At 50.0% G+C, this 13927-nt stretch overlaps 1 protein-coding gene across 4 annotated transcripts in view; it reads right to left on the bottom strand.

Annotated features, from left to right (window-relative positions):
- TSC2 (TSC complex subunit 2) overlaps window positions 1-13927 on the bottom strand; it is an 87205-nt gene that overhangs the window by 12160 nt on the left and 61118 nt on the right. The window contains exons 24-33 of one of the 4 annotated variants that reach the window (XM_075318307.1): window positions 12688-12810; window positions 10821-10985; window positions 10341-10499; window positions 10152-10234; window positions 9741-9890; window positions 8865-9080; window positions 6867-6935; window positions 2328-2479; window positions 578-1074; window positions 217-295 (exon numbers count right to left, since the gene is read on the bottom strand). In XM_075318307.1, coding sequence (XP_075174422.1) covers window positions 217-295; window positions 578-1074; window positions 2328-2479; window positions 6867-6935; window positions 8865-9080; window positions 9741-9890; window positions 10152-10234; window positions 10341-10499; window positions 10821-10985; window positions 12688-12810 — 1693 coding nt within the window. The remainder of the gene's footprint in view (window positions 1-216; window positions 296-577; window positions 1075-2327; window positions 2480-6866; window positions 6936-8864; window positions 9081-9740; window positions 9891-10151; window positions 10235-10340; window positions 10500-10820; window positions 10986-12687; window positions 12811-13927) is intronic. The other 3 variants (XM_075318305.1, XM_075318303.1, XM_075318306.1) reach the window with 3 other exon arrangements.

Here is a 13927-nt window from a genome sequence, read left to right on the forward strand (position 1 = left end):
TGAAAATTGCATTAAGGGGTTAACCGGTCAAATATTTGTGGAGGTCTCACCCCGTCCCAGCCTGTTATAAGCTGGGGTGGGATGTAATCACTGAATGGAGCTGCGCAGTGCGTCCGCCGCACATCAGCTCCAATCCAAGCGATAGGGCGTAAAAATCATTTTTCGGAAGAACCCCTTTAAAGAAGAAGAGGGGTGAAGCAGATGTATGGGATTTACCTGAGTATTCGGGACCAGGATGGGCTTGTTAGACTCATCCCCGAAGAAAGGAGAGTGGTACAACTGGAGAAACACAAAGCTGGAGGGGAAAAAAAAATACAGTCAGATCAATAAGTGAATAACACTGAGCTGTAATACCCCAAACAACCTGAGGAAAGATGTGGCGCTGTCTAATCAATTCTGAAATACCCCTTTAAATTGACCCGGATTTCACAAGCTGCCATCCATGCACCATATACCTTATGGAAAATACTGGGTCCATCCTATTCTGTCACTAGCGCCAAAGGAATATATACTGCATTGCCCTCCCTCTGTTGCTCCTCCTGGCATTTCATTGGGAAGAAAGGAGAGACTCGTGTACCTTGGGTCTATTCCAGGCACCTTCTCCGCTTTAGTGGTCTTGGTGCTGTTCTTAAAAGCATCAATGTTGACCCTCCTGCCCCGTCTGGAAGGTTCGGAGTCCGAGATGGTGTGCCCCCGAGGCCGGTACCCACTGGAGGACTGCGGAGACTGCTGCGGCAATCCCGGCTCCAGTCTAAGACCCATTTCAGGTTTGGGGGTCACGGGAGCAGGACTCTCCTCTTGCGGTTTGCTGGGTCCAGGTTCTGCAGGTTCTGAGATTTGGCTCTGAGGCTGAGGTTTGGGATCTACAGCAGGAGGTGGGACGGGGTCTTTAACGTCCGGCTCCTTGGGCAGCTCCTGCAGGGTCTGAAGTTCCGGGGAGGAGCTGGACTTGCTTAGTGTTTGTGAGGGCTGGAACGGAAGTTCACGTGTAGACCCCTCTATGGGAATCCCCCCGAGCTCCAGCTCCTCTGTCTGCTGAGACGTAGACTCCTCCTGACTGGAAGTGGAGGACGACTATAGAAAGACAATGCATATCAATAAGATTATAGGGGCGGTATTATAGTAGTTATATTCTTGTACATAGGAGCAGTATTATAGTAGTTATATTCTTGTACATAGGGGCAGTATTATAGTAGTTATATTCTTGTACATAGGGGCAGTATTATAGTAGTTATATTCTTGTATATAGGAGGCAGTATTATAGTAGTTATATTCTTGTACATAGGGGGCAGTATTATAGTAGTTATATTCTTGTACATAGGAGCAGTATTATAGTAGTTATATTCTTGTACATAGGGGCAGTATTATAGTAGTTATATTCTTGTATATAGGAGGCAGTATTATAGTAGTTATATTCTTGTACATAGGGGGCAGTATTATAGTAGTTATATTCTTGTACATAGGGGGCAGTATTATAGTAGTTATATTCTTGTACATAGAGGGCAGTATTATAGTAATTATATACTTGTATATAGGGGGCAGTATTATAGTAGTTATATTCTTGTACATAGAGGCAGTATTATAGTAGTTATATTCTTGTATATAGGGGGCAGTATTATAGTAGTTATATTCTTGTACATAGGGGCGGTATTATAGCAGTTATATTCTTTTACATAGGGGCAGTATTATAGTAATTATATAGTTGTATATAGGAGGCAGTATTATAGTAGTTATATTCTTGTACATAGGAGCAGTATTATAGTAGTTATATTCTTGTACATAGGGGCAGTATTATAGTAGTTATATTCTTGTATATAGGAGGCAGTATTATAGTAGTTATATTCTTGTACATAGGGGCAGTATTATAGTAATTATATAGTTGTATATAGGAGGCAGTATTATAGTAGTTATATTCTTGTACATAGGAGCAGTATTATAGTAGTTATATTCTTGTACATAGGGGCAGTATTATAGTAGTTATATTCTTGTATATAGGAGGCAGTATTATAGCAGTTATATTCTTGTATATAGGGAGCAGTATTATAGTAGTTATATTCTGGTACATAGGAGCAGTATTATAGTAGTTATATTCTTGTACATAGGGGACAGTATTATAGTAGTTATATTCTTGTACATAGGGGGCAGTATTATAGTAGTTATATTCTTGTATATAGGAGGCAGTATTATAGTAGTTATATTCCTGTACATAGGGGGCAGTATTATAGTAGTTCTATTCTTGTACGTAGGGGGCAGTATTATAGTAGTTATATTCTTGTATATACAGGCAGTATTATAGAAGTTATATCTATATACATAAAGCCTCTCACCCGGCTGATCCCTTCAGTTTTCTTGTCAGTCTTGTCCTCGCTTGGGGTGTCCTCAGTCACAGACTCAAACTCTTCCAGCTCTTGGGAGCCCCCTGGAGACGCCACGTCTTCCCCCTCCAGTTGGGAGCCTTCTTCTGGCACAACCGAGGATTCTAGAAGGAGGGAATAACGGTGACTGCTGCCGGGCTGATCAGCGCTGGTGACTTGTGACGGTCAATCTAATGCCAATGACAACGCTTCACTGCATCAGCTCAGCACAGAGGACAGAGGACAGGATCCTGCATCTCCAGCTATTGCAGATACTACTCCTGCCTCCTGGGAGTGGTATTTTTCCAGCAGCTGGAGAGTCACAAGGTGGAAACCACAAATACTGGTGGATTATACACCCGCCTCAAAAAGGAGGCTTCAAAATGTGCCCCGCTTTCTGCAGCCGGGGTCAGGACCTCAGGGGTCTATAGTCCTATAATAAGCTTAAGATTGTGGAAGAAGCGACCCGACGCTTTCCTGGACTTTAATAAGTCAGGACTCCAGATGAGGAAACGTCCCCTTTATCAATCATCTCACAAATGGGACAATTAACACAAAAGCAAGGCACAAACTAAAGCAGATTATTGCCGCCCCCCCCCCTCCCCCTCCCCCCCCTCCCCCTTCCGAGCCCCGAACCTTCAGTTCCATCACATCTGTTGTGCAAAACCTTTACGCCGATCTGTCCCCAGAATTTACAACACAAACCGCACATATTCAATGTTCAATGTGAGACCTGATGAGGATGTTGTACTTACAATGCAAATCTGTGTAGGAATGGCTGCATGATCCTTAGACAAGTTCTCATGACCCACCTCGCCCGAGCTCCTCAGTGTTACTCCTCCCTGCTGCGGAATCCATCCATCTATACCAGCTTCTCAGTATCCTTCCTCCCTGCTGCTGAATCTTTCCATCTAGACCGGCTGCGCCTCAATGTCCTTCCTCCCTGCTGCTGAATCCATCCATGTAGCCTGACTTCCCCTCAGTATCCTTCCTCCCTGCTGCTGAATCCATCCATGTAGCCTGACTTCCCCTCAGTATCCTTCCTCCCTGCTGCTGAATCCATCCATGTAGCCTGACTTCCCCTCAGTATCCTTCCTCCCTGCTGCTGAATCCATCCATGTAGCCTGACTTCCCCTCAGTATCCTTCCTCCCTGCTGCTGAATCCATCCATGTAGCCTGACTTCCCCTCAGTATCCTTCCTCCCTGCTGCTGAATCCATCCATGTAGCCTGACTTCCCCTCAGTATCCTTCCTCCCTGCTGCTGAATCCATCCATGTAGCCTGACTTCCCCTCAGTATCCTTCCTCCCTGCTGCTGAATCCATCCATGTAGCCTGACTTCCCCTCAGTATCCTTCCTCCCTGCTGCTGAATCCATCCATGTAGCCTGACTTCTCCTCAGTGTCCTTCCTCCCTGCTGCTGAATCCATCCATCTAGCCTGACTTCTCCTCAGTATCCTTCCTCCCTGCTGCTGAATCCATCCATCTAGCCTGACTTCTCCTCAGTGTCCTTCCTCCCTGCTGCTGAATCCATCCATCTAGCCTGACTTCTCCTCAGTGTCCTTCCTCCCTGCTGCTGAATCCATCCATGTAGCCTGACTTCCCCTCAGTATCCTTCCTCCCTGCTGCTGAATCCATCCATGTAGCCTGACTTCCCCTCAGTATCCTTCCTCCCTGCTGCGGAATCCATCCATCTAGCCTGACTTCTCCTCAGTATCCTTCCTCCCTGCTGCGGAATCCATCCATCTAGCCTGACTTCTCCTCAGTGTCCTTCCTCCCTGCTGCTGAATCCATCCATCTAGCCTGACTTCTCCTCAGTGTCCTTCCTCCCTGCTGCTGAATCCATCCATCTAGCCTGACTTCTCCTCAGTGTCCTTCCTCCCTGCTGCTGAATCCATCCATCTAGCCTGACTTCTCCTCAGTGTCCTTCCTCCCTGCTGCTGAATCCATCCATCTAGCCTGACTTCCCCTCAGTATCCTTCCTCCCTGCTGCTGAATCCATCCATCTAGCCCAGCTTCTCAGTATCCCACCTCTGCTGCTGAATCTTTCCATCTAGACCGGCTGCGCCTCAATGTCCTTCCTCCCTGCTGCTGAATCCATCCATCTAGACCAGCTTCTCAGTGTCCTTCCTCCCTGCTACTGAATCCATCCATCTAGCCTGACTTCCTCTCAGTGTCCTTCCTCCCTGCTACTGAATCAGTCCTTCCAGCCTGACCTATGTGTCCTTACTCCCTGCTGAAGAATCCATCCATCTAGCCTGACTTCTCCTCAGTGTCCCTCCTCTCTGCTGAAATCTCACAGTACAAGCTGCACCTGTCCATCAATCTGGCTGAGCAGAAGAGGGAACTCATATGATCTTAAAGCTCAGATGAACTTGCCTGAAGGTTAGGATTACACAGCCTTTGAGCTGGATTTTCATAGTAAACAACAGCCGTGTCAGGTCTAAGATCAATGTCATAATATATGCTGTTTGTACTATGAAAATATGGTGACATCCACTTTTCAAAAGTGCTTTTTCACCCTCAAATCATAAAATTTTGTAGTTTTTAACTATATATAGCTCCATAACTTTGTGCCAACTCATTGAGGCCAAAGCTTTCCCCCCTCCTAATCCCGATACAGAGCTCCAAATTATTTACATACATTTTGGCCTAGCCACTTTCTATCAATGATGCTTTAAGGATACATTTCTGTCTTACATATAGCCACCACTAGGGGGAGCGCACTGCATACCAAATAGGTAGGGAGCTCCCTCTAGTGGCCACTGCAGGTAGTAACTCATATATTGAAACAGAATTTGGAGCAAAGTATCAGATAAGGGAGAACACCAACCACTAGAAAGATGTAGAAAAAAAAAAAAATAGTATAAAAAAAAAAAAAAAAAAAAAAAATCTAAAAAAAATACCGTATTTCGCTTTATAAGACGCACTCCCAAATTTGGTTTAAATGTTAAATGGGGTCCGTCTTATGCCAGTATCCGTCTAACAAATCATATAGGGTAAATATCCCTCATAGCCCCCCATCCTAAAATTAGCCCCTTAATCTAGATATGGCCCCCCTGTGCAGCCCATGGCCCCCTATGGATGGCACACGTCCCCCTGTGCAGCCCACGGCCCCCTATGGATGGCACACACTCCCCCTGTGCAGCCCACGGCCCCCTATGGATGGCACACACTCCCCCTGTGCAGCCCACGGCCCCCTATGGATGGCACACGTCCCCCTGTGCTGCCCACGGCCCCCTATGGATGGCACACACTCCCCCTGTGCAGCCCACGGCCCCCTATGGATGGCACACACTCCCCCTGTGCAGCCCACGGCCCCCTATGGATGGCACACACTCCCCCTGTGCAGCCCACGGCCCCCTATGGATGGCACACACTCCCCCTGTGCAGCCCACGGCCCCCTATGGATGGCACACACTCCCCCTGTGCAGCCCACGGCCCCCTATGGATGGCACACACTCCCCCTGTGCAGCCCACGGCCCCCTATGGATGGCACACACTCCCCCTGTGCAGCCCACGGCCCCCTATGGATGGCACACACTCCCCCTGTGCAGCCCACGGCCCCCTATGGATGGCACACACTCCCCCTGTGCAGCCCATGGCCCCCTATGGATGGCACACACTCCCCCTGTGCAGCCCATGGCCCCCTATGGATGGCACACACTCCCCCTGTGCAGCCCATGGCCCCCTATGGATGGCACACACTCCCCCTGTGCAGCCCATGGCCCCCTATGGATGGCACACACTCCCCCTGTGCAGCCCATGGCCCCCTATGGATGGCACACATCCCCTATGCAGCCCATGGCCCCCTATGGATGGCACACATCCCCCTGTGTTAGATATAGCCCCCATGCTGCTGCCCGTAGTAAAACAGCAACAGTGCATATTATATGAGCAGGAGATCTCCCGCTGCCTCCTGCAGCCTTCACCAGCCCCCAGCACCACTACAGAACTGCGCCCACCTCCCCTGGGCCCTGTAGTATATAATCCGTATATTCGGCTTATAAGACGCACCCCTCTACTTTCCCCCCCAAATTTGGGGGAACAAAAGTGAGTCTCAAAGCAAAAAAAATAAAAATAAAATACGGTTATACATACATACATACATACATACATACAAAAATTTACATGAAAGCTGATTAACATGCAACGTCATGAGGTCACTTGCTTCACGTAGTAGATCAGGTTGAGGAGGCCATGTGGGAACTAATGGATATTAGTAGTGATCACTACCCACTACCCACAATGGTGCCATATAGTTAATCTGTAGGGATCGGGCTGACAATGAGCAGACATGCAGTCTGAAGAGGGTCTACAAAAAGAGTTAGCATTCTGCAAATCTGGCTAGGAAGCCGTACAGACGGCCAGACCACCCGATCACACAGCCCGGGCCGCCAACGTGTCCACTGCTCATTATTAGCTTTAAGCACACAGGATACAGATGAAACCAGCAAATATTTGGTTAATACGCAGGCACACGGCAAAGGGGGTCACTTCCGGCTGTGTATATACCTGCCCAGGATATGCTCCTAAGCAGCTTGCCTTGACCACTGGACGGGGAGGCGGGAGAGACAGAAGCCACTGCAATGGGAGAGGAAAAGCAGATTGCAAGATGTTGCCACGATGGAGCCATTTGCTGGTGCAAAACATCTAAGGGGCTTATTCACGTCACATTTTGGCCACATTTTCGCTCCCGGCATCGACTGAGCCAAAACATAATGTGAACAAGTTTATGCCGCCATACCAGACACCGATAAAGGTGGCGCTATTTCCAGAAATAAAATCGCTAGCGCTGTAATGCCAGACACGGCCTGCGGACTAAGGTGGCGCTATTTCTGGAAATAAGCTAGAGACTATTCACCAAAGGCAACACAAATAAAAATAAAGTAAATAAAAAAAGGGCACTGAGGTTTGGGAAGTCTCCGTGATCTGGACACCAAAGGAGTGGCGGGAAGTGCGTGCTCACCTATAAGCCATTCATAGGATTACACAAAGGCAGAAAGACCCTTCACCGCCCACCAGTGTGTACAGGGAGCGAGCCAAGGCTGTGGAGGATAAGTGGTCGTGCTTTATCGGAAGAGCCCCCCCCAAAAAAGGGACCGACCGAACCCACAGAGAGAAAAGATGAAAAATTGTGATCAAGGACAGAATCAGATGTTAAAGGGAACGTGTCATCAGAAAATATCCCCCTAAAATGTTTAAAAATTATTAGTAATAAATTAGCCATTTTCACACTATCCACTAGGCCCAGACCACCTCCTTGATTTGTGCCGATGACTTCAGCACCATCAGGAGGAAGACAATGAAAGGCAACATCTGTATGGGAGCCACCATTTACAATAGGAGATATCACAGCTCACCTCCTCCCCACCTATACAATGACTAGAATGAAGGGTGGATCCTTTCAGAGGTCACTTCCTCCGCCCATCTAGGCTAACTGACAACACCTCTATATATAGTAGAAAACACAGGATCCATCAGTTACAATAGGTGATGCCACAGCTCACCTTCTCCCCACCTATACAATTACTAGAATGAAGGGTGGATCCTTTCAGAGGTCACTTCCTCCGCCCATCTAGGCTGACAACACCTCTATATATAGTAAAAAACACAGGATCCATCAGTCACGATAGGTGATGTCACAGCTCACCTTCTCCTCCTGCTGTATAATCACTGATAACACCTCTATACAGAAGATAACGAATTCCACCATTCAGATTAGGTAATGTGTCAGCTTACCTTCTCCTGTATAATGACTGATGAAGGATCCACCATTCGTTATAGTGGTCACAGCTCACTTTCTCCTCCTCCTGTACAACGCAATGACTGAATACACCTATATACAGTAGCTAACACAGGATCCACTATTGACAATAGGTGATGTCACAGCTGAACTCCTCCCCCTTCCTGTACAATGACTGAACTACAGTAGAAAACAGGATCCACCATTCACAATAGGTGACGTCACAGCTCACCTCCTCCTCCTATACAACAAATAACACCTATGTGGAGTAGATAACTGCTTCTACCATTCAGAATAGGCGATATAGCTCACCCCCTCCCCCTGTTAAGTCTGTAAATACAGTAGATAACAGCTTCCACCATTCACAATAGGTAATGTCACAGCTCACCTTCTGTATAATGAAAAAGGATCTACCATTCATTATAGTGTTCACATCTCACCTCCTCTCCCTCTGGCACAATGAGACTACACCTCTATATAGAGTAGATAACAGAGGATCCACCAGCCACAATAGGTGATATCACAGCTCACCTCCTCCCCCTTCCTGTACTATTGCCCTTATCAATATGATCTTAATACTTCAGTACAGCTCCGTAAAGTCCGTTGCTGCTCGTGCCCACCATGATGTAAGAGTCTAATATTTGGCCTACTAGACAGTGAGAAAATATACTATCAAAATGCAATTACCATAGAAACCGGATTAAACACTCAGTCCCTTTTCTAGTGACACTTTCCCTTTAGGAGCGGGCCTCCCTGTGCCCACCTACCTGTGTTGGATCGTTGCAGGCGGGTGGGCTTGCTTGCCGCAGAGCTGAGGGTGGAGGCGGGCATGGAGAGCGACTTGTACAGCGCGGTCTCTCGATGTTCCTTGAACCTCTCGGCGGCCATCAGGGCGTTGGACAGTTCTTGCAGCGGCATATTATTAATGTCTGACGAGAAGGGGCTGAGGGGATTCTCCAGACTCATCAGCCAGCTGGTATTGCCTGGAAGTGAGAACACGGATGAAGATTACTCCTGCTCCCCAAGGGGACCGCAAAAGCCGCCCGGAAAGGGCCCCCTCGGGCCACAGACAGCCAGCCGCAAGCCAGAGGGCCCCCATGGGTCGCAGCAGCCAGCCGCAAGCCAGAGGGGCCCCCCCGGGCCGCACCAGCCAGCCGCAAGCCAGAGGGGCCCCCCGGGCCGCACCAGCCAGCCGCAAGCCAGAGGGGCCCCCCGGGCCGCACCAGCCAGCCGCAAGCCAGAGGGCCCCCATGGGTCGCAGCAGCCAGCCGCAAGCCAGAGGGGCCCCCCCGGGCCGCACCAGCCAGCCGCAAGCCAGAGGGGCCCCCCCGGGCCGCACCAGCCGCAAGCCAGAGGGGCCCCCCGGGCCGCACCAGCCAGCCGCAAGCCAGAGGGGCCCCCCGGGCCACACCAGCCAGCCGCAAGCCAGAGGGCACCCCCGGGCTACACCAGCCAGCCGGCAAGCCAGAGGGCACCCTCGGGCTACACCAGCCAGCCGGCAAGCCAGAGGGGCCCCCTGGGCCGCAGCAGCCAGAGGGACCCCCCGGGCCTGAAGGGAATTTATTTTTCTTTAACTTGACTTTGTGCACACTATATGGACAGATTGCAGTGTGCCCCCCACTATACTGCACGGTTTAGTTTACCTGTAGGTCTACGAACAAGTATCTCTGCCCATCCGTGGGTCAGCACCGGGACAAAGTCCGCCAATGTAGGCTTCTCCCTCTTCATCTGGGCCCGACGTGGAGACTTTTCTACTCTGCTTCCTTCAGAACCGGCCCGCAGTCCATGACCACCTGAAAAACCATCAGTGAACGAGGAGCAGCACAAAAAAGCCGCGAAACAAGGGGCAGGGAAACATCAGATTGTCCGGAGCACATTTCTCCAGCTCCGACCTAGTGATCGGCGGTCTATGTTACTATTCTGGGGGCAGAGACTTGTCAATCACTACAGAGACAATATCTGTCAGTGGAGTTTAGCCCCATGATTCCTCGTGGAGTCCCCCAAAAATCAAAAAAAGGCAACGACATCCTCCCCCCGCCCACAAATGGGCTCACCAGACATGGAGCGGACTCTGTGCCGCGGCTGAAGGGTCGACTTTCTCACGTGTAGCTCCATCTTCGGGATTTCTGTATAAGGGCTGCAAGATGGAAAAACAGACCGATCCTCAAAATGATGGTGAACTCCTACCACAACCCACCGCTGCAACAGGCGAGCAAAGAACATTATGAAGACGCCGCCGCTACCTGGTATCGCCATCACCCTCCTTCGGGACCTCCACAGGATCCAGGCCGAGGAGGTAACGTGTCCCTCTCCCCACACTGGTTGTCACGGTCACCAATTTATTTCCAACCAGCCACGTTTTGGTTCTTCCTCCATCCAGAAGGAACTCTCCAACCGGAGACCTGGAAGAAGGAAAACCAGGGGGGGACCAAATTATCGTTACTTCAGTGGAGTCCTAAATCCGTTCCTGACCAGGCCAGCACCAGTTATATGCCACTACCAGAGATTAACCACTCACTTGCGGCTGTCAAACAGCAGCGATCTGAGCTAGCTCCGGTTGCTGGTTGTTGAGATCATAAAGGGTTGTGCTCCGGGCAATAACCAAATTATATGGAGGCTTCCATCCAGATTTCATAGGTTTAGGTTACAGCTCATGTCATACCATGGATTGGGGGCTATGCCGGCAGGAGATCAGCCGGTGGATGTTGCCGCTTTAGACTCACCTCTTGGGAACCGCAGTGAAGTTGGAGAACACGTATCGGGCCATCATGTCTAGACAGATCTCCGTCAGCTCTAGGTGGAGGTTTTTCAGGCTGTCGTCAGCCTGGGCCATGGAGCTTTCATCGGCCGAGCTCAGGCTCGCACTGGTCACGGAGGTCTGCAGCCGGCTGGGCGAGACAATGAGGGGTTAGACCGCGGTAGCACTTTAGGGTAGGTCTGTAGGAGCATGACTTTACCCTGAAAAAGCCACTGCGAAAGGCAGACCCTTACAATCCCCCCCCCTCGATTCTAATGGATTCTCCTTAAAGGGGCAGCTCCAGCTTTCATCATCTTACATAACTTTGCTTTACTTATGCATGGACCTGGACCCAAACCTCACAATCGCCGGCTCCGTACAATCCGCGCAGCTGCGAGATCGGAGCCGAATATTTAGGGGATGTTTTCTTCTGCGTTAGCAAATTAGCCCCTTTCAAGTGCGGCAGCCATCATATTAGAATGAGAGGGATTATTTGTTTCAGAGAACCCGCTGCTGTCCTGGTGATCATGTAACCGCTGCAGCTAATCACAGAGCTGAGCGGCCTGTGCAGCAGAGATAGACAGAGCTGCTAGGCCCGGAGAGGCAAAGACGGCAAGAAGGGGGGGAAAGAAGGGAAGGAGAAGAAGAGGCAAACACAGGGAAGGGGGGGGGGGGGGGAAGGAGAAGAAGAGGCAAACACAGGGAAGGGGGGGGGGGGAAGGAGAAGAAGAGGCAAACACAGGGAAGGGGGGGGGGGAAGGAGGAGAAGAGGCAAAGACGGGGAAGAGGGGGAATGGGGGGGGGGGAAGGAGGAGAAGAGGCAAAGACAGGGAAGAGGGGGAATGGGGGGGAAGAGGGCAGTGGGGGGGGAAGAGGGCAGTGGGGGGGAAGAGGGCAGTGGGGGGGAAGAGGGCAGTGGGGGGGAAGAGGGCAGTGGGGGGGAAGAGGGCAGTGGGGGGGAAGAGGGCAGTGGGGGGGAAGAGGGCAGTGGGGGGAAGAGGGCAGTGGGGGGGAAGAGGGCAGTGGGGGGGAAGAGGGCAGTGGGGGGGGAAGAGGGCAGTGGGGGAAGAGGGCGGTGGGAGAATAGGCAAAGATGGGGAAGGGGCGGGGGGTGGGAAAGGCAGTGTTCATTCTTACAGCAGAATTGGCAGATGTCAGAAGCAAATCTGTTACTCGTCTGTTCACGAATATGGTGGAGTCAGAAGGGGAACATGTCTAATGCATTTGGCAGTATTGCGGCTGTGGTCCCATCGTGTGGCTGCCGTCAGTCGTGGCGCCCACAATTGAGCATGTGAGTCTTTGGTAACTGATGCTGTGAGCTCCTGCAGTTTTTCGGGCGTGCAGACGGGCAGAGCTGTGCTGCCACAAATACTAATACTCAGGGTCAGTAAGGGGCAAAGTAAAGCAAAGCTGCGTTTCCTGAATATCAGGTAGTTACAATGTGCACATTGGCCCCATCTATCAGTAATGAGGGATCCAACCCAAGGAGACTAGAGACTGCCCCACGTCATGCTCCACAGACCCGGCTCCATGTAATTATCAATCATGCACAAGTCACATAACACTTTAATCTACAACGTCCCCCTGGCCCCAGAGAGGAGTGCAGCCGGACCACCATTAGAGGACGGCAGATCGATCGCCCCCCGGTGATGTTCCCAGATTGCACTTTTCTCACTTGTTAAAAAAGTTGCTGCAAAAGTTTCATTATTTCAGTAGATAAAACGTGCATAGTGTTAGGGCTGCCCGGCGCTGCAATGGTTACACAGTGGGCACTAGTGTCTAGGACGGCCATGCAAGTCTCCTTGGCATGCACTTCAATCCCCCAGTGTACGGGCACCGCAGCCCCCCTATACCTGTATGCAGCGCGCTCCGACACACTGATGCTGCGAGATCGGAAGGCATTGGAAAGGTCCCTCATCTCCTTCACCGGGGAGGAGTCGCTCACGCCCGGCTTAGCTGGTTTGGATAGCTTCAAGCTACCCCATTAAGAAGTTACCCGCACAGAACCATATTAAAAATCGGGGCAATGACGCCCGCCGACACAGCCCACGTGGGGTGGGGAGACAGTGTTCACCCCCAAACCACACAAAGGGATGAAGGTGGAAACCAGTGTAAAGATGTGAAGAGTGGGTACATCAGAAGGCCCGTGGGGGGTACACCATAGAGAGGGAGAAACAAAAAAACAAAAAAAACAAAACCATAAATGCGACAAATGAGAGGGCGAGAAGCAAAATGAGAAAAAAAAAAAAAAAAGTCATTCTAGGAGTCAATTGTGGCTGAAATCGAGAGGTGCTGCCCCCCTGCCGACATAAGATATTAGGAAACTGCATCTTTTAGATGGGTATTGTCGGATAGAGCTGGTAAAAACAAACACTTTTGCAATTTACTGCTTGTTAAAATTGTCAGCCGTTCTTGAGATATTCACACTTTTATAGCTGGTTGCCATGACTACCGACCACCGCTGCTGTCTAGCTTGTAAGCACTGCGCTGAAGCTGGCCAAGATTAAGGAGGTAACGTCGGGCTCCAGTGATCCTTGCCGGCTTGAAAACAGCGCTTACACAATCCATAGGAGTGAGATTGTGTGACATGTGCAGCGCTTACATTCTCACTCCTATGGATTGTGTAACATGTGCAGCGCTTACAATCCAGAGAAGAGAGATTGTAAGCGCTGCACATGTTCTGTTTACCAGCGGTGGTCGGTCTCTAAGACAACAAGCTTGAAACAAACATGTTAATATCTCTAGAACGGCTGAAAATGTTAACACGCTGTAAATTGCAAAATTGCTCGTATTTGTGAGCCCTGTCCGATAATACCCAGTTTATGCAAATAGGAATAACCCTTTAATCTCAGGTCAGACATGTTTATTAAGAATTTACAGTAACCTCATACATTTGAGTGAGGACAGTATTCAGATGGGTGAAGGGCATTTACCCCTTTTGGAAAATCATAATGGTTCTAGCTGATGCTGCTCTTTCTCCTCTCTCACAGCAAGCAATCTCAGGCAGTGACTGCAGCTGCATCCCCCTCCTCCCCGACTTTTATTTAATATTTAACACTAGACTTTTCCCCATGCTCCCCGAAGTCTACAATA

Source organism: Anomaloglossus baeobatrachus, chromosome 7 (assembly GCF_048569485.1).
Source record: "Anomaloglossus baeobatrachus isolate aAnoBae1 chromosome 7, aAnoBae1.hap1, whole genome shotgun sequence".
Classification (NCBI taxonomy): domain Eukaryota; kingdom Metazoa; phylum Chordata; class Amphibia; order Anura; family Aromobatidae; genus Anomaloglossus; species Anomaloglossus baeobatrachus.